This window comes from Carcharhinus amblyrhynchos, chromosome 9, assembly GCF_965287045.1.
Source record: "Carcharhinus amblyrhynchos chromosome 9, sCarAmb.v2.hapA, whole genome shotgun sequence".
In the NCBI taxonomy this organism is placed as follows: Eukaryota; Metazoa; Chordata; class Chondrichthyes; order Carcharhiniformes; family Carcharhinidae; genus Carcharhinus; species Carcharhinus amblyrhynchos.
Window position 1 is genome coordinate 20,917,564 of NC_137332.1, and position 20,904 is coordinate 20,938,467.

Below are 20,904 nucleotides of genomic sequence, written 5' to 3' on the forward strand. Positions count from 1 at the left end.
AATCTGGTGAGCTGAGAAAAAAAATTTGCAATTGGGTCCTCAATGGTATGATTTGTCCCTAATCCGTGTGCACATTTATACATTTACGACTTCTGCTTATTTTTGATAGCTAATCTGACTGCCAAGATGTTGTTCCCTCAAGAAATCTGCTCACTGCGATCAATTGGCACAAGTAGTTGATGCTTAAAGATTCTGGCACAGCCCCAATTCTAACATAAAAATAACACATTTTACCAAAGCCTTTCTGCCATGTCGCTCTCGGCTAGTCACTTTTATCAGTGAACCAATTACAACTTAGCTGCTAAGAGAGTTTTGCATTTATCCATTATTAAAATTGGACAGATGGAACTGTTTAGTATCTAAATAACAATTTTTAAATCAAAAGTTGCGCACTGAAATCAATAAATTCATCGTTAAGGTTGGCACGCCGATGTAATTTTTGCTGTGGCCTATCCACTGTCCCAATGAGTAGTCTCACAGCACCAGGTTAAAGTCCTACAGGTTTATTTGATAGCAGGATCATCAGGTAATGAAGGAGCAGTGCTCCAAAGGCTTGTGCTAACAAATAAACCTGTTGGACTTTAATCTGGTGTTGTGAGACTGCTTACTATGCCTACCCCAGTCCAACACTGGCAACTCCACATCATATCCACTGTCCATCAGATGCCTTCAGCCCCTCCTCAGTGTCTAGCCCTTAATACAAACCATCTGTACTAATACATCTTTTGTACTTCCACCAACTTTAAATCCAGCCTGACAGCCCTCTCTCCCTGTTGTAAAGTAAAGTAAAAGTAAAGTTTATTTATTAGTGTCACAAGTAAGGCTTATATCAACACTGCAATGAAGTTACTGTGAAATTCCCCTAGTCGCCACACTCCAGCACCTGTTCAGGTCAATGCACTTAACCAGCACGTCTTTCAGACTGTGGGAGGAAACTGGAGCACCCGGAGGAAACCCCTGCAGGCACAGGGAGAAAGTGCAAACTCCACACAGACAGTGACCCAAGTCAGGAATCGAACCCAGGCCCCCGGCGCTGTGAAGCAACAGTGCTAACCATTGTGCCACCATGTCTCCACCCAGCAGAATCCCTAAACAATGGAAGATTCATTAGTTTGCTTCAAATTGATGAGCAAATTTATGAATTGATTTATATGCTTCATTCTCTGAAGTAAAGGGAGGACAATACTCCATCCAGTCTCATGTTTTAACTGATGCGCTTACTATGTTTCTCAGCATTCCTTTACTTCCTTGGCTTTTGCTTTGAAAATGATTGTATTGGAGCAGATTGCTAATAAAGTGTGCGCAATCTCCAGTCCAGAGACGTTGTGCATTTTGCGTGTTTCTCTAAACTCTACCCTGTTTCCTTGACTCAGTGCTAACACCGAATCGGCAGATTATGATTTTCAATCACGCTGCGGAGATTTGCACTCACACACTGGCACCTGAGCGTACCACTGAGGAAGTAATGCGCTGCCGGAGTTGCCGACTTTCAGCTGAGATGTTGAACTGAGTCCCCATCTGCCTTCTCAGGTGGATGTAGAAGTAGAACCATGGAATTCTCTGCAGAGTCCTGCTCAATATTTAGCCCTCAGCCAACGTCACTAATACAACAGATTATCTGATTTTTACCTCATGCTGTTTGTGGAATCTTGCTGTGTGCAAATTAGCTGCCACATTATAGCATCAACTGGCTTTCAAAAGTACCTGATTGCCTCTAAAATGTTTTGAGATCTCACGAGTTCATGAAAGCTGCCATGCAAATGTAAGATATTTCCTTTCCTTACGACTGGAGAAGACAGTCATTATGTCATTGGAAAGGAGCTTTGACACAGATAGTTCCCATTGCTGGTTTTCACTAACAGAATGGAAGCCTAGAACATGGGGGCAAAAGAAGACATAGATTGGTTTCCTTGATATCCATATCTAAGTATATATATAATTTTATGATAAGAGTATATCTGTCATACTACAACCGGAATTTTACCGTCCTGCCTGCCACAGAAATCGGAGCAGGCGAGGGGTGAACCATAGAAAGGTCTGTTGACCTCAGGCGGGGTTTTACAGTTTTGGGATGAGTGAGGCTGCAAAACCCCACCCTATGTGTCACATAGAGTTTGCTTCAACCATTCCATCATGACTTCAATATATTTTTTCAGTATTGGTGACGAGTGAAGTTTAAAATATAAAATTCTATTACGGAGACAAGTGTATTTGAACATCTTTCTTATCTAATCAGCTTCTTTAAAAAATTGGCACGTTTCAGTACTCAGTGTGTTTTACCTTGGTAATCTTAAAAGTTGATGGCATGCTTAAATACATTAAACAGGGTATATATTCCCAGTCATGTCCCAGTCCCAGCAGTAGCATTATCTGGTCGCCAAAATTTAATAACAACATCTTTCAACACAATGGCCTGAATTTCATGCAGCCCCTGCTGAGAGGGAGTATAAAATTGATGAAAGAAAGGATTCCCTGACAATGAACAGAGAGCAAAGAAAAGAATAGAGATAAAAGCAAAATACTGTGGATTCTGGAATCTGAAACAGAGCCAGAAAATGCTGAAAAATCTCAGCAGGTTCTGACAGCATCTTTGGGGAGAGAATAGACCTTAAGACTGGAAGACATAGGAGCAGAATTAGGCCACTCTGCCCATCGAGTCTGCTCCACCGTTCAATCATGGGTGATTATTTTCTCATTCCCATTCTCCTGCCTTTTCCCATAACCCCTGATTCCCTCATTAATCAAGAATGTATCTATCTCTGTCTTAAAGACACTCAGCAACCTGGTCTCCTCAGCCCTCTGCAGCAAAGTGTTCCACAGATTCATCACTTTCTGGCTGAAGAAATTCCTCCGCATCTCTGTTTTATAGGATCGTCCCTTTAGCCTGAGGATGTGACCTTTGGTTCTAGTTTTTCCTAGTTGTGGAAACGTTGTCTCCACATCCACTCTAACCAGGCCTTGCAGCATCCTGTAAGTTTCAATAAGATCTCTCCTCATCCTTCTAAACTCCAATGAGTACAGACCCAGAATCCTCAACTGTTCCTCATTCAACAAGCTCATCATTCCAGGGATCATTCTTGTGAACCTCCTTTGGACCCTTTCCAAGGCCAGCACATTCTTCCTTAGATAGTCCATTTGGGGCCTGACCAGAGCCTTAGATAGCCTCAGATGTACATCCCTTCTCTTGTATTCTAGCCCTCTTGACATGAATGCTAACATTGCATTTGCCTTCCTAACTGCCGACTGAACCTGCACGTTAACCTTAAGAGAATTTTGAACAATAACTCCCAAGTCCCTTTGTGATTTCCTAAGCATTTTCCCATTGAGAAAATAGTCTATGCCTCCATTCCTCCTTGCAAAATGTATGACCTCACACTTTTCCACATTGTATTCCATCTGCCACTTCTTTGCCCACTCTCCTAACCTGTCCAAGTCTTTCTGCAGCACCCCCCCCCTGCTCCCTCAATACTACCTGTCCCTCTACATATCTTTGTATCATCTGCATCAATAGAGCCAACGTCTTGAGTCTAGATGTCCATTTTCAGGGCTGCAGAGCAAAGAAAAGTACAGCACAGAAATAGGCCCCTTGTCCCTCCAAGCCCTTGCTGATCATGATATCCTAACGAAAAACATCCTTCTGCTCTTACTTGGTCCGTATCCCTCCAGCCCTTCTCTATTCATGTAACCATTCAGATGCTGACCTTGCAGTGATTAAGGAGCATGTCAAACCCAGCCCCAATATTTTGGCTGCTGGGTGAATTTCTTAGGTGTTTGTGTCCAGAAGTCACTGAAGTTGGCTGGACAGGTTGAAAAAGCGATGAAAAAGATGGAGGCAACCCTGAGTTTTATAAATTAATGGACAGAGTACAAAAGCAAAGACCTTAGGATGGACCTTTTTGGTTTGGCCTCGGTTGGAGTATGGTGTTCAGTCTAGGCACTGCATTTTAGTAAGGACGTAAAGGCTTCATTTGGGTGAAGAAAAGATTGATGAGAATGATTCCAGGGATTATGTATTTCAGTTATGTGGATAGAGAGGAGAAGCAAAGATAGTTCTCCTGAAAGAGAAGGTCGAGAGAAGATTTGATGGAGAGGTTCAACTTCATAGTGGTCTAGACAAAGTAGATGGAGAAAGCATTCTCTTTGTTGGAGGGGTTGAAAAGGTGAATTTAAGGTGATTGGCAAAAAAAAACCAAAGGCGACATGAGAAAACATTTTGTGAATGTAGAGAGTGGTTTGTATCTGGAATGCACTGCCTCAGAATGTGGTGGAAGCAGGTTCATTTGTGGAAAAGTTGAATTTGATAAGCATCTGAGCATAAAAAAAATTGTTGGATAAAGAATGGCCCAGATTAGAGTCAAATTGAATTTCTTTTGCAATATTTCATTTGAAATTTGTCAATACCGAATTTTGGCAGCCAGGTAAGATACCGCTGGGAACGGAACATGACGAGGAGAATTAAGAAAGATCACACATGGTAGGAATTGGAAATGGGAGGAGGAGGAGGATGAAAGCCACTCAGCAGGAGGCCAAATTCTCTGAAGGTCTTCAGGGATTAATTCAATTATCTCAACTTCGCTGACAGAGAGGGGATTTCATAGAAAGTTAAAGCATTTTTAGACAGAGTATCCTGTCTAAGACAGGCTTAGACAGGGTAGATTCAGAAAGAATGTTCCCAAAGGTGGGGGAGTCCAGAACTAGGGATCATGGTTTGAGGATAAGGAGTTAACCTTTTAGGACTGAGATGAGGAGAATTTTTTTCACCCAGAAGGTGATGAATGTGTGGAATTCACTACCACTGAATATAGTTGAGAACCAACATGGACCCGACAGGCTGAATGGCCTCCTTCTGTGCTGTAACGATCCTGTGGTACTATGAATATAAGCTGTGCATGAGACAAATACCCTTGATGGCTCATAAATGCATTACATCCTTACCAGAAGTACCCTCATTTTTCAACCTAAACCAATCACTTGTTTGGATCTGCACAGTCGAATCTGATTACCCAATATTGGAATGGCAGTTCTGTAACTAAAAATGGCTTTCACCCTCAGAGTAAGCATGGGTGGCCAACACCACAGTCAATCACTCAAGACAGGTTTATTGATTTGATTTCTTCAATGCTGGAGTGATTAGACCATTTAACCAGCTGCTGACCCCAATTCTGTTTTCAAATCTGCAGACAATAGATGGATCATCAAACTGAGCAGCATAGTTTTGATGATGGCTACGACGTTATTGATGACATGAGAACCAAATTTGGCACAATTCCTTGATGGAGTCAGGCATACTCTTGTGAGAAGGTGGAAAATATTGTCTTTATTTTCCTATTCCATCACGGTGGCACAGTGGTTAGCACTGCTGCCTCACAGCGCCAGGGACCCGGGTTTGATTCCCGGCTTGGGTTACTGTGTGGACTCTGCACATTGTCCCCGTGTCTGCGTGGGTTTCCTCCGGATGCTCCGGTTTCCTCCCACAGTTTGAAAGGCATACTGGCCATGCTAAATTTTCCCTCAGTATTCCTGAACAGGTGCCGGAGTGTGGCAGCTAGGGGATTTTCACAGTAGCTTTATTGTAGTGTTAATGTAAGCTACTTGTGACACTAATAAATAAATTTTAAAGATACAAAGCCAAAGCTGAGAATAGACTGGGCAAACCCAAATCCATTCCTTGCTTGCTCCAAAAGTCAAGTTCAAATTCCAATTGAATCCATTTCATGGTCCCCATAAGAGAGACAAATAACATCCAAGCTGACAAGATAAAGCACCACACCCCGTCTTGGGCTTGACCTGAAGCTCGATCTTAGCCAAAAGGCCGAGAAGCGATGCGTTAATCACGTGGTGCTTGCCATCTTTTCGATCAGTGAATTCAACAGCTCGCCATGTCTATCATGTAAGACCACCTTTTCAGCCAGGTGAAAGTGAATATAGCTGCTTAAATTATCCAGGAGCTTCTGAGGAGTCACCCTTCGAACGTCATACCAGATGGCGGGAGGATCACTTCATTATTGAACAGCAGACATTACAAGTTGAGTAACTGGTATTGAGGTTAACAGTGGTCAGGTAACAGCTTGTTACATTCAAAACTTTGCAACAACTTTTGATGCTGATGAAGTTTGGAATGATCAGCAGTAGGACTGGTGCAGTATTGTTACTGAAAGAAAGTATTTTCTTTATCAAGACTGTATTACCCTATACCCAAAATGAAAAGGGTATGAAAAAACACTTGGCTTTTCCTTTGAAGGATCTGCTTATTATGGCATTGTTGATATGAATTCAGAGAAATTGGTGTCTGTTTCCCCCCACCTCTTCCCAAGAGCAGTTAAAATAACCAGGTTGGAACAAGCTTATATGGTCAAATGGGGTTAGTCCAATAGTCAAGCAATTATAATATTTGGCAAAGACCTTTTCAGCAAGGGATTGGCTGCAATACAGGTCGAGTAACCTCCATCCAAAACACTCAGGCATTTTGGATTTCAGATAATTTTCGGATGCCATCCGTAGGTTTATGTTGCAATAGCTTAAGCCTAGGCTAGCTGTCATCTAAGTAAAATGGTTAGAAAAATGAAATGCATCACTAAATAATAAATGCAGAGCTTCTGCGATAAGTTTCTTTTTGATATGTTCACCACAGGTAAACAGTGCAGGCAGACAGCTAGACCTCCTGTGCTGAAGGTCCATGAGTTTCTAAAAAGTGTGGTTTTTCAATGTGTTTGGTTTATGGATAAAGGATATTCGACCGAAGTAACTTCACCCAGTTCAGTATTGTAATTAGTGAGAGGTGACAGCCTCAGAGCGTAGGCTCCAGTAGAGGCAGAGCATCCACCTGAGCTAACACCAAATCACAGTACTGTCACAGCGCAGAAGGAGGCTGTTTGGCCCATCATGTCTGCACCAGCTTTTCAGATGAGCATTCTGACTTAGTGCCATTCTTGCCTTTTCCCTGTACCTTTGCATATATTTTAATTCATATATTCACCTAAGGCCCTTTTGGATGCCTCAACTGAACCTGTCTCCACCACAGTTCCAGACTGTGAAATCCAAACCCGAACCACTCACTGCGTGAAAACATTTTCTCACATCACATTTGCTTCTTTTGCAAATCACTTTAACTCTGTGCTCTCTCGTTCTTGATCCAAGTTTGTCTCTATATCTCCCCTATAATGACTTCAGTTAGGCAATTGAGATTGGCCTATTGGAGTATGAACTCCCTGATTCAGTAATGGGCCAATCAGGGGTCTTTGTCTTGTACTTAACCAGGTGTGTTAGTTCCTCTGACACCCCCCCATGATAGACTGCTGACTGATAGCACTCTGTGTCCTGCTGTTGGAGTTTGTAAATGAAGGGATTTTGGTGATGGGACTTCTGCCTCTGAAGACTTATGACAAGCCCCCTTGTGATTTTGAGTATGTTTTGTCCAACTTGTCTATAGTCTGTTTGAAATACTACACCAACCCATCCACAGTTGACAATACAAGTTCTGTGCCATTCGCAAACTTTGAAATTGTCCCCTGCACACCAAGATCTGGATCATCAGAAACAGCAAGGGTATTAATACTGACCCCTGAGGAACATCACTATAAACCTTCCTCCAGCCCGGAAAATATCCACTGACTGTTGATTTCTCTGCTTCCCGTTAACTACCATCAGCCTTTTAACCAGTTCACTTCTATGTCCGTTGGCAGAGGGGGATTTAGGAATATTTCAGTTCATGTGTTTGGTAATGTGTTGAAAAGATTTGCTATATTGCAGAACAGTGCATTTCCGGCTTTTTCATTGGAAAGTAAAACCCTCAAGTTCAAACATAAATGAAAAAATTTTTCTTTTAGTGTTCCGAAGATTTTTCTCCAGTAGTGTCCTGGAGATTGATCTTTAATTCCTGGAAACTCCAGGTCATTACTAGGGACGCTAGGCCATTCCTGGAGGATTGCCAGCCCATCGTGTGTTATGTAATCAACACAGTACGCCCATTACTCCTGCTGTAGTCTTGGTAATACAGCACATGGAACCTCCTGACAGAATTCAGCAGGAGGGCTCAGAGACCTCTGTTTAGTCACTCCTAAAGCTACTGCCTGGCTTGGTGACTAAAGCACATGTTAAAAAAAGCGCATTTAACATGAGTAATCTTATCTTGGTGTATTGTTCCTATTATAAAAATGCAAATGTTTGCACTCTATGGTGCATTATCTTAATCCTTCATTCTTACAACTATTGGAATCAAATAAATATTTAAACATTTAAATCAGGTCTGGTGCAGGGTCATCCAGACTGAAAACATTGGCTCTATTCTCTCCCCACAAATGCTGCCAGACCTGCTGAGACTTTCCAGCATTTTCTGTTCTTGTTCCAGATTCCCGCATCTGCAATATTTTGCCTTTAAACATTTAAATGTTGCGAGTAATGGGAGGAATGATGTGTGAATAATTTAGCTTGTAATATTTAATGGGCATCAGATTATTTCCTGGCATGGTTGTTGTTTTTAGTGGCCAGTCGTAGTATGTTGGGCTCATGTCCTTCTCTTGTTTTTTTTTTCCCTTTCTCAGCTGCCAATACTGGCCTCCTCCATTGTCAGCCTTTACTTCCTGGAGCTCACGGACGTCTTTAAGCCAGTTCGCTCGGGCTTCAACTGCCATGACAGGACGCTCAGCATGCCGTACATCGAACCCACTCAGGAAGTCATCCCCTTCCTCATGTTGCTTAGCTTAGCATTTGCTGGACCTGCAGCCATGGTGCGTACTTCACACAATATTGAGAAATCTGTCTGGATGTTTGAAGCATGATATTTAACATATGATTGATTTTAGGGCCCTTTCCAGTTGCGCCTCCCCTCCCACCCTCATACTTAAGTGCAAATCAAATCAAAGAAAGTCATTGAGACCATGCATAATTCCTTATTATTCTGCAAGCCTGACTGATAATTTCACTGCCCACGAGACCGAGATTTCACGCATGAGCATTTTAAAGGATAATTCTTATTTAAAATAATATTGAATAGCTGGCAGCAGAATGTGATTTTCTTTGCTTCCTTCAGATTCTGTTTTCAATGTTCTGCCAAAGCCTCGTGCCCATCGAGAGAAGTGGATAAACCAGGTGGGCCCCCATCCACATGGGGCCCACCTGGGGCTCTTTCGCAACAGCAGTTGTGCAGTTGTCTCCACCCTTTCCAAGAATACCAAAGACCTTGCTTTGCCCATCCCCCCTTACTTTTCACTCTGCAGCGAGTTGTGCTGGGTGCGCTCTGCTGCATCTGGAGCAGAATTTAAATACTCATGGCTTGTCCACCAATTGGAAACCCTATCATGGCCCATTTCAGGGGTCCTGATGAGATTTTAGTCTCAATCGGGTATTTATGTGCCCGCCATCTTGAGTTCCACCTCCTGGAGCTGCCAGTCTCAGCTGCTGGCCAATCCCAGGTCAATAGTTCTCCTGTACAGGCACTGCCACTGGGAGCAGTGGCCACTGCCGGTACTGCAGTGCCACCTACAACTGGATCATTGGTGCAGCCCCAGGAAACAGGAGAGTGGGGTGAGTTCACCATGATCAGATGTAGACACTGCGTGAGGGATGGATTGGGGAGGTGGAGGCCAGGGGCTAATGATAGGTGGGTCAATTTGAGGGGCAGAGAGAGGACTTAAACCCCAGACCTCTCTGGACACTTGAAGCATCAAGTGTCCAGGAGATTAAATATCAGCATAATTCCATATGCACTGGAGAAAGATTTGGGGGTATGTAAAGTTTAAGAGGCTGGCACATACAGGGTTAATATGGGACTGAGTACAGTACCACCCACACAATGATGTAAGAAGATCAGGCTCAAGTGTGGTGTTGATCAGAGACTGGTTAAGACGTAACCATGGAGTTAGCTCCTAGCCTGTACCTTTTACATCTGTAAATAGTTCTACTTGTTAATAAAGAATTACAATTAATCTACTGAAGATGATGAAGACTCCTTTAAGAGACGCTGTCCTCTAACCAATACCCTGCTCAACATCTGGAACATTGGCTGTTTGAGAATTGAGAGAACAGGATCTAGCACGATGGAAACTTTTGGCCATCTGGACAAGGCTTCCAGTCCATCATAGCAGATTTTACAGTTATTATACCGAAATGCTTGTGGAGCTGACCTCAACAAGGATACTAGCATTTATCTGATGATGCTGCCATTGAATGTGGAGGATTTGGCAGAGGCATTGTTGATGGAATACATCTGATGTGTCGCTGATACGCAGTCCAGATCTCATTGCAGTGCAGCTGTGTGGTGATAGCAGCAGCTCTGCACACGAGGATTTTAGTTGCCGTGGGAAGGTCCTTGTTTTCAAACCTCACTGCGGTGGTGAGCTGCTATAGCTGATCTGGTGTTAGATCTGCTTGTCAGTGATAGCTTTTTGAGAGATACCAGGATATGGGAAATGCTTAATGTATTTCCAACATATATAGGAGGTGGAATATTTGACTGACAAGCTTTGGGTTGATTTTAATTTTGTTTTGGTAACAATCAAGGATAGGTCAAGTTTCTTGTGTGCAGAGTTGAGGAGATTGAGAGTAGCTTGCAGATCCAGTATAGAGTGGGCAACGATACTGCAGTTATCCACAAACTTCAGATCTTGTATAACAATGGTGATTCGTTTAGTTTGGTCGGGAGGCAACTGAGATTAATGTTTTCCGTCTAGACAGTACTTAATATTGTCACCAGGGGGCAGTTGATCTTTGAGGAGGTGATTATCAGGTAGTTTGGAAATAGTTTGTGCGTTATAAGAAAGCATTGCTTGATCCCGGTCTGGATTTTGAAAGGAACTATTTCAGATTTCCCACCCAAGATAGTCGCAGTCACATCATCATGAAGTAGTTAGTGAGGTGTTTGATGTCCATATCTTTGGAACACAATCCATATATTCTTATGATTTACTGAGTTAAATGCTTTGTTCAGGTTGATAAGTGCAGTGACGAGTTCCTGGTATTGTTGTTGGCATTTTTCTTGTCTGTCTGGCAAAAATACATGTTGGAAGTTCATCTGGAAGGTCTAAAGCCACATTGTGAGCCTGGCAGGATGTCCTCAACCACAAGAAGTAAGCAGTTCACTAGAATATGTGTCAGGATTTTTGCTGCTATGGACAAGAGTGAAATGCCTCGATAGTTTCCACAGCATGATTTACCTCTGTCCTTGAAGGTAATGACTGTATCCTGCATTAGGTGTAGCACAACTGGACACAGATTGAGTTCACTTTACTCTGCTCCACATTCTGCCCCTTGACCCTAATCTCAAAAGAATACCTTGTACTGGGTTAGTGCAAAATATTTCATTTGCAGAATTAGCCATTCCACAATATTTCCGAATCAATTAGCATCAAAGTAAGATAGTTTTGCAATTTTGCGAAGGACTATTTGCAAGGAGGCAACTCACCACCACCTTCTCAAGGGCAACTAGGGCAATTAAGGTCAGTCTGGTCAGTGAAGTCCATGTCCAGTGAATTAATTTTAAAAAACTGGATTGAGAACGAGTGAAACCAATTTCAGATAAACCACTTCTAACCATCAGAGAGTAATTGAATGCTGGCCTTAAGAGGTCAAAGGCCGGCATCTCCAAATTACATGTGAAAATGTCTTTGGACTTCTGCAGAAATGGTGGTGTAGTGGTTATGTCACTGGGTTAGAAAGCTAGAGAGCCAGGTTATGCTCTGAGATATGGATTCAAATCTCACCAAAGCAGCTGGTGGAACTAATTAAGAAATCTGGAATTGAAAGCTATTCTCAGTAATGGTGAACATGGAACTATCATTGTTAGTCATTAAAACCCATCTGATTCACGAATACTCTTTAGGGAATCAAGGGTTGTGGGATAAGAGTGGAAAGTGGAGTTGAGGATTATCAGATCAGTTGCAATCTCATTGAAAGGTGAAGCAGGCTTGCTGGGCTGAATACACAACTTACTTCTGCCGTGTTTTTATTGTCTTGCAGAGCTGTCTGTGCAGCCCAGGTCGTCCCCCAAAATGATATGTTGAGAAAGATAGTCGTAGCCCTGAATTGCCTCAAGAATTCTGCCAGGTCTCCCATATAAAGGGGTTCAGCTGAACCTACCAGTGTGCAGCTTGATCCTGCCAACTCCAACGGCTCCCATTCACTTTGTAAGGGAAGGGACTTCTGCTTTGCACTTACATGTTTAGTGATGCCAAGAGTTTGAACAGGGCTCGGGGACTCACCAAACTGGGAATTCTCATTTCCCAGGCAGGCCATTTTAAATGTGATAACCAGTGTCACACATGCTCATGGGGTGCACAGTGTGTGTGGTCAGGTTACGCAAATTTCACTTTTTAACCTCCTCCCCATTATACCCTCAACACACAACTCTGTGCCCTCCCCCCACCCCCTGCCCCCTCACCCGTCTCTGAGCCTGTCACACCCAAGTGGGGCTGGCTGTGAGTGTTCAATATTTAGGCCTGCAAAGGTCACACCACTACCTGAAATATCAGATTCGGAAAACTGCAACAAACTGAACAATTAGGGAACCTAGCAATCACAAGGAACATCTTTAAAATGGCATCATAAAAAGAGAAAGAAAATAGGTCTGTCGCAAATTCGGGAAGACCCAATTGTAATGTTCTATGTTCTATGTTCTAATTACACAAAAACAAAGAAAATAAGAGCAGGAGTAGGCCAATTGGCCCATCGAGCCTGTCCCACCATTCATTATGACCATGGCCTATCATCCAACTCAGTTAGCCTGAAATTGCCTCTCTGCCCATATCATCTGATTCCCAACACCCCAAGAGCTATTTCTAATTCCTTGAAAACTTACAATGTTTTGCTCTAAACTGGTAGTGAATTTCACAGGTTCGCCACTCCATGAGTGAAGATGTTTCTCCTCATCTCAGTCCTAAAAAGTTTGCCCTGTATCCTTAGACTCTGACCCCTGGTTCTGGACACCCCCATCATTGCAAAAATTCTTCCTGCATCCACCCTGTCTGGTCATGTTAGAATTTTATTAGTTTTTATGTGATCACCCCTCATTCTCCTGAACTCCAGCAAATATAGTATCTGATTCAATCTCTCCTTTTATGTCAGTCCCACCATCCCAGGAATCAGTCTGGTAAATCTTTGCTGCAATCCCACTAACAGCAAGGATATCCCTCTGCAGATAAGGACAACAAAACTGCACACAATATTCCAGGTGTGGCCTTGTCAAGGGCCTGTATAATTGCAGCAAGACATCCCTACTCTTGTACTCGAACCCTTACCCTATACCGTTTGCCTTCTTTACTGCCTGCTGCACCTGCATGCTTACCTGCAGCAACTTGTATATAAGGGCACCCAGTTTCAAATTCCCCTCTCTTATTTTATAGCCGTTCAGTTATAATTTGCCTGTTGTTGCTACCAAAATGGATAACCTCATGTTTATCATATGCCATGTATTTGCCCACTTACTCAGCTTGTCCAATTCACACAAGCATCTCTGAATCCTCCTCACGGCTCAGCCTCCCACCCAGCTTTGTGCCATTTGCAAATCTGGAGGTATTTAGTTCCATCATCTAAATCATTAACGTATATTGTGAATTGATGGGGTTCGAGCTCCAAGCCCTGCGGTACCCCACTAGTCTCTTCCTGTCATTTGGAAAAAGACTTATTATTTCTATTCTTTGTTTCCCATCTGCCAAGCGGTTTTCTATCCATCTCACTACCTGCCATCCCATTGCTGGGATTTATATATTTAAACACTGTGACGTAACATGAAGAGAGGCACAATGGTTCTGTTAGTTATGGCAGGTTGTGAAAAGATTCTCCCCAGATTTACAACTGGGAACTTCAAACTATCCATCAAATGTAATTCAGTAGGTGCTGGAGTTGTTTGTACAGTCATTGACTGACTCACACTGGATTGTGTAGAAAATTAAATCTGCAGCCTGAAGGTGCAATATTTAACTCTACAACATCATCACAGCTGATGATTTTACTACATTTAGGCTATTACGACTGATGTAATATAGCTGCTTATTTACTGCAAATGAAAATGAACAACAGCTATTTAAATATAGCACGATCATGTCTTTAGGAGCCATGCTAAAGAGTTTGTAATGGAAGGGTACTTCAATGTGGCCCATTATTAATGAAAGAATTATAAAAATAAATCTTACACTGGCCAGTCACGGTATGTCAGAATTTTAATTTTTATTCAGTCGCAGGACCGTGGGTAAGACCATCATTTATTGCCTGTCCCTAACTACCTTTGAGAAAGTGGTGGTGGAATGCCTTCTTGAAAACAGCAGAGTGGTTTTTTTAGGCCATTTCAGAGGGCTATTAAGAACCCTGTATGCCTGGCTTATAATTGACTTGATACTGAGTAAAAATGGAAGATTCCCTTCCCTAAAAGACATTAGTTGAATCCTATGGGTTTTTACATTATTAATACTAGCTTTTTATTCCTAATATTTAATTAGCTAATTGAACAGGGACTCCTCTGATGCCATTGTGGAATTTGAGTTTGTGTCTCCAGATAACTAGTCCAATAAAATAGCCCCTATGTTACCATTGATCTAATGTACAAGCTGCTGTTTTTAAAATGTAAATATCCTGGACCCTGTTAATGAATGATATTGATGATAACACAATGCGAATTGATATTAACTATTGAATTTCCAGTTAGTTTGTTCTGATCAATCAGATTATACATAGTCTCTTGTCAAAAGTTTAATATACAATGCAATTTGTATTATTATTTAAATTGAATTACTGAGAAGGTTAGAAGTAATAGAAATTGCTTTGCACTAGCAAGATATAGAAAAACTCTTCAAATACTTGTCTGTATTGAGGGGGTTGGGGGACTGGGGTCAGGCCAGAGATTGCACAGGCCACACTACAGGAGGGTATAGAAGTAGTGAGTGAAATGAAGCACCCATTGAGTTAGCAATCAAAGCAACTGGGGGAAATGATGGCCCAGTGACATTATCACTAGACTATCAATCCAGAAACTCAACAAAAAGTTATGGGGAATCAGGGTTTGAATCCTGTCACAGCAGCTGGTGAAATTTGAATTGAATAAAAAATATTTGGAATTAAGAATCTACTGATGATCATAAAACTATTGTCAATTATGAGGAAAAACCCTTCTGGTTCATTAATGTCCTTTAGGGAAGGAAATCTGCCGTCCTTACCTGGTCTGGCCTATGTGTGACTCCAGAGTCACAGCAATGTGGTTGACTTTCAACTGTCCTCTGAAATGGTCTGGCAAACCGCTCAGTTCAAGGATGATGAAGAATGGGCAATGAATGTTGGCCAGCTAACGACACCCACCTCCCACAAATGAATTAAAAAAACTTAAATGAGCAGCGAAAATTTGTTCACCAAAAGTGGCAAAATTGCCAATCAATCAAAGCAAGTTTCTGAACAGTTGTTGGGATTGAGTTTGACATTGAACTTGATCCCAACACTGTAGCATCTACTCTTCAGCCCGCTCTGTTTGTGATTATAGCCTTTGAGCGGTCAGGATTGCAGAGGTTCTCCTTGAAGGTGCGCTGGGCAATATCTGCAAAGTATTTTCATACAGATTATCGATTCCCAGCTCGGGTCACTGTCTGTGTGGCGTTTTCACATTCTCCTCGTGTCTGTGTGGGTTTCCTCCAAGTGCTCTGGTTTCCTCCCACAGTCCAAAGATGTGTGGGTTAGGTTGATTGGCCATGCTAAAATTGCCCCTTAGTGTCCTGAGATACATAGGTTAGAGGGATTAGTGGGTAAATGTCTAGAGATATGGGGGTAGGGCCTGGGTGGGATTGTGGTTGGTGCAGACTCGATGGGCTGAAGGGCCTCTTTTTGCATTGTAGGGTTCTATGGATGATTCTATGATGATTCTAGATAGAGGCATTCGCATATTGTGCCTCCTTATTATTCAAAATCTGTTTTTCTTTTAAATGTTTTTGGTTAGAATCTCTGAAATATTCAGTATTCCTTGGCACTTTGCCTTTCTCAACCCATGTTCACAAACCTGGTGCAGCAACAGCACTGTTTTAATTAGCAGTCAGTAATAATTTTGAATGTGTTTTTGACTTATTCCTTCTTACAGTATTATCAGCAGTACAGTTATTGCAGCGCTAAAGCCTGTTTGTGTACTGTCAACAGTTGTTTCATAGAATCCCTACAGTGCAGAAGGTGACCATTCAGCCCATCAAGTCTGCACCCAACTCTGACAGATATCTTACAGGTTTCTTACCCAGGCTCTCTCCCTGTAACCCCACATACTGATCATGACTAATCTCCTCTAACCTACACATCCTGGGACACTAAGGGGCAATTTAACATGGTCCAATCCACCTAACCTGTACGTGTTTGGACTGTGGGAGGAAATCGGAGCACCCGGAGAAAACCCACACAGACACGGAGAGAATGTGCAAGCTCCACACACAGTCACCCAGAGCCGGAATTAAACCTGGGTCCCTGGTGCTGTGGGGCAGCAATGCTAACCACTGTGCCATCGTGCCACCCAATGTAGGTTTTCTCTCTTGTGACCTCTAGATCTGTTTAACTCAACGACTGATGTTGTGAGTAATTACGTGAATTATTTTATGCCACGGAATGAGGTGCTCCGAGGGCTCAAGTATCAGGCAGAATTTAACGCCCTGCTGTATCCAGATTTGGTGGCATGATATATTTTATATATATATAAATATAATCAGGCAGAAGTTGGCAGGCCAGGATTCTTGTCTTCCTCCTTATACCCCAACCAATCTTCCCTTCGAAACAACCGGAAAATCCCATTCTTAATGCTGAGGTGGTTTCAAACACATATCCACAAGTAAAAGCTTAGTTCGAAATAATAGTGCAAACCTACTTCATACCCAGTTTCCCAAATGAGATAGAAGAAAGAAAATGTGCTCTGAGTAATAATAAGTGGCTGAGGTAGATTATAACTGTTTTCCTAGTTAAGTCATGATGTGGAGATGCTGGCGTTGGACTGGGGTAAACACAGTAAGATGCCTCACAACACCAGGTTAAAGTCCAACAGGATTATTTGGTAACAAAAGCCACTAGCTTTTGGAGCACTTGCTGCCCCTTCGTCAAGTGGGTGGGAGTGCTCTTTAATCTGGTGTTGTGAGACTTCTTAACTGTGTTCCTGGTTAAGTGACAGCTTAGACAACTTGCATTTAACCGGATCCCTATTTTGCATACAAAATTATCACTGATGACAGCACTTGAAGCACATTATGCAGTAATGTTATTTTTATCATGGGGCAGACATTGACTTTAGCAAGACTCCCTATCACAAAAAACAGCTCAGAGTGATATTAAATTAAATTGGGACTGAGAGAACCTTGAGGTAAAAATCCAAGAGTAAAATGCAACCATTACCGCAATATCCCCAAACATAGAATACAAATAATAGCTTTTAGACTGTCTCCATTTGAAGCTTAAAAGATGTTATTTTACACGAGTGAAGTTACATAAATGGCCTTTGTCCTTGCTCATATTAAAATTACATGGTGGGTAGAGCCTCTCTTTGTAAATCATAATGCATTATGGAAAGGCAGTCAGTCAATTCTTTACATTGAGGACATTCAAGCACTTTGATTGTTCCACAGCTATTTGAGTCTCTGTTCCATGTGTTTCGAATCCCACATTTCGCCGTTGACATGCTTCCTTTTCTTACAGTGAATGAATTGATAAGGAGCAGCTCATCATAACATCATTAAAGATTTGAGTCCTGCTGCTTAGATGTGAATAAACAGCATTGTAATATATTTATGATCAATGCACTATAATTTATTCAGAGTATGAGGGGAAAATTTGATAATTACCATACACAATACCAAACTTACACATTAAATTGATAAAAAAAGAGTCATGTTAGAAGCACGATCAGTGTGCCTGAATTCGTAAGGATTCTTGAATCAATTTCATGATTTCAAATTGAAATGAAAGAATTGGAAATCTTAAAGATTTGAAATTTTTTTGTTTTGCAGATGGCTCTTTTAAATGTATTTCTTCCTAAGTCAATCAGTGATGGAACAATTTTCAACTTTGGCTGAGAGTGCGTGATGTTATTCCTGTCCAATGTACGACATGGATTCTGACTGATCCTTTCACAACAGTGTGTCTAATCCCCATTTTGTAAATGTTCAATTGTGCCAACGTAAACTTTTCCATTTGAACAGATTAGGCGACATTGGCCCAATTCTCCCATCCCGCCCGCCTCTGGAATTTTAGCAGGCGGGTTGCAGAGAATGTGAAAAGCTGTTGACAGTTGGGTGGGAATTTCCAGCTTTTAGACCAGCGCGACTGGAGAATTCTGCTCTGCTGAGTGAGATTGCCAAACTGTGCTGGATGCTGAGCCATTCTTAATGGTTTGGACCTGCCAGAGGGAGCAGGTTTTCATTACATTTGTCTGGACTGGATTGAAATCCAGGGCCCAAATGTGAGAGAAAATTTATTTTAACCCGAGCTCACATTTAGGACTGAATCTTGTGCCCTCAATCATTATGAACTTGGGGAGAATGAGACGGGGGTGGCGGGGGGGGGGGGGGGGGGTGGCGCTGTGGGGGAGGGGGTCTGAAGGTGTGGGAGGGGTCATTTCCCATCCCCAATGAGAGAGTCCAGCTCCATAAATTCCCTGGAGAGGATGCTGTGCTAGAATGGATATAAATTAGACAAAATCATCACAGGCAAACTGTGAAAGGTTTGTGGCCAGCTGCCCACAAAGTGAATGGCAAGCTTTCCTTTGCCACTGAGTACAAACTCTGAGGAAGTTTCTGTGTTGCACCAATGTTGCTATCCTCCCCTAGGCCTACATTTTGGGGGCAATGTCACCCCCATCGGGTGGGGTGCTCCAGAGGAATTTTAATGCTCAGCAGTGTTAACTGACTTGGCAAGACTTGGCCCCACCTGGGGAGGAAGCACTGTCATCGAGAGCTGCCGGCTATACAAATTGCTGGCAGCTCTCTGCTGTATGTTGGTTAGTCTAGCTTCAGAATGATTACCGAGACTTAATACTACACTCTGGTCCCAACAGTGCCATTGGGAGAGGTGGCAACTGCTGGGACTGCACACAGTCATAGAATCCCTTCAGTGCAGAGGGAGGCCATTTGGTCCATCGAGACGGCGCCAACTCTCTGACAGATCATCTTACCCAGGCCCTATCCCTGTAACCACACACATTTACCCCACCAATATCCCTAGCCTACATATTTTCAGACACAAAGGGGTAATTTACCATGTCCAATCCCCCTAACCTATACATCTTGGGACACCAAGGGACAATTTACCATGACTGTTCCTCCTAACCTACACATCCTGGGACTCTAAGGGGCAATTTAGTGTGGCCAATCCATCTAACCTGCACATCTTTGAAGTGTGAGAGGAAACCGGAGCACCCGGAGGAAACCCACATAGACACAAGGAGAATGTGCAGACTCCACACATGGTGACCTAAGCCTGGAATAGAACCCAAGTCCCTGGCACTGTGAGGCAACAGCACTAACCACTGTGCCACTGTGCAGCCCAACTCCAAACAGAGATCTTCATCAAAAAAGATGGGCAGTTAAGTTTGGGGAAGGAGGTGGTAAAAGTTTTAACAGGATAGATGGCCAGACACTAGTATAGCAAGGGTGGCTGGGCGGTGCCTGAACTGATGGGTCAGAGAAGGGGAAACCACAGGAGGAGAAGAGCATGGATTGGGGACAGTGGGGTGGGAGGGGTGGGATAGTGCAGGAGAGAGGTCTGATGGGCAGAAAGGCCATTAAAGGAGTTACCCTCCGCTGCTTCCTGGCATTGTGAGCAGTGAGCGCTCCAAAACGTCCCACTCAGTGCTGGCCTTCACTTGACACTAGGGAAGTTGCAATGGGGGCAGAAAGAGATCTTTCCGCAGCCACTTAATGGCCTCAGTTGGCCAACTCCTCTCCACATTTGTAAAATTTGGACTAGCTGAGTAGGCACCGGGAATGGTGCCCTTGACATTTTTCACAATTTTATGCCCCTGCCCAATTTCCAAACCCCAGGAGGGAGCATAAAGTTCAGTCTCTGATTCTTTTAATAAAGGAAAACTTGCATTTAATTTATTTACTATTTTACTAATTCATGGAAACATTGGCATTGCTAGACGGCCAGCATTTATTGCTGATCCCCAGTTGCCATTGAAACTGAATGGCTGACTAGGTCATTTCAGAGGGCATAAGAACATAAGAAATAGGAGCAGGAGTAGACCATCTAGCCCTTCGAGCCTGCCCCGCCATTCAATAAGATCATGGCTGATCTGTCGTGGCTCAGTTCCACCTTCCCGCCCTCTCCCCATAACCCTTAATCCCCTTGCCTATCAAAAACCTATCAACCCGCGTCTTAAAAATATTTAGCGAGGCAGCCTCCACCACTTCAACGGGCAGAGAATTCCAGAGATTCACCACCCTTTGAGTGAAGAAGTTCCTCCTCAACTCCATTCTAAACCGCCCCCCCTTTATCTTGAGGCTGTGCCCTCTAGTCCTACTGTCCTTTCTGAGCAGGAAGAGCCTCTCCACCTCTATCCTATCCATCCCATTCATCATCAGTTGAGAGTCAACCACATTGCTGGGGCTCTGGAGTCACATGTCGGCCAGGCCAGGTAAGGACAACAGATTTCTTTCTCTAATGGACATTAGTGAACCAGATAGGTTTTCCCAACAATCGACAATGGTTGCACGGACATCAGTAAATTCCTAATTCCAGATTTTTTTTATTGAATTCAAATTCTACCATCTGCGGGATTCGGAACATGGTGCCCGGAACATTAGCTGAGTTTCTGGACTAATAGTCTACGATAAATACCATGAGGCCATCACCTCCCCAGCTGTTATATAGTGTATGAAATGATATTTCTCATCATGCACAGAGCATGTTTGAATGGTTAAAAGCAGAAGAAATTAATTAATGGTTAACATTTTAAGTATGGAAGGGGAGCAT

At 42.8% G+C, this 20,904-nt stretch overlaps 1 protein-coding gene across 1 annotated transcript in view; it reads left to right on the top strand.

Annotated features, from left to right (window-relative positions):
* Window positions 1-20,904, top strand: part of plppr4a (phospholipid phosphatase related 4a) — a 71,380-nt gene that overhangs the window by 18,123 nt on the left and 32,353 nt on the right. The window contains exon 2 of the mRNA XM_080196513.1: window positions 8,541-8,726. Within this exon, the coding sequence (XP_080052639.1) occupies window positions 8,541-8,726 (186 nt within the window). The remainder of the gene's footprint in view (window positions 1-8,540; window positions 8,727-20,904) is intronic.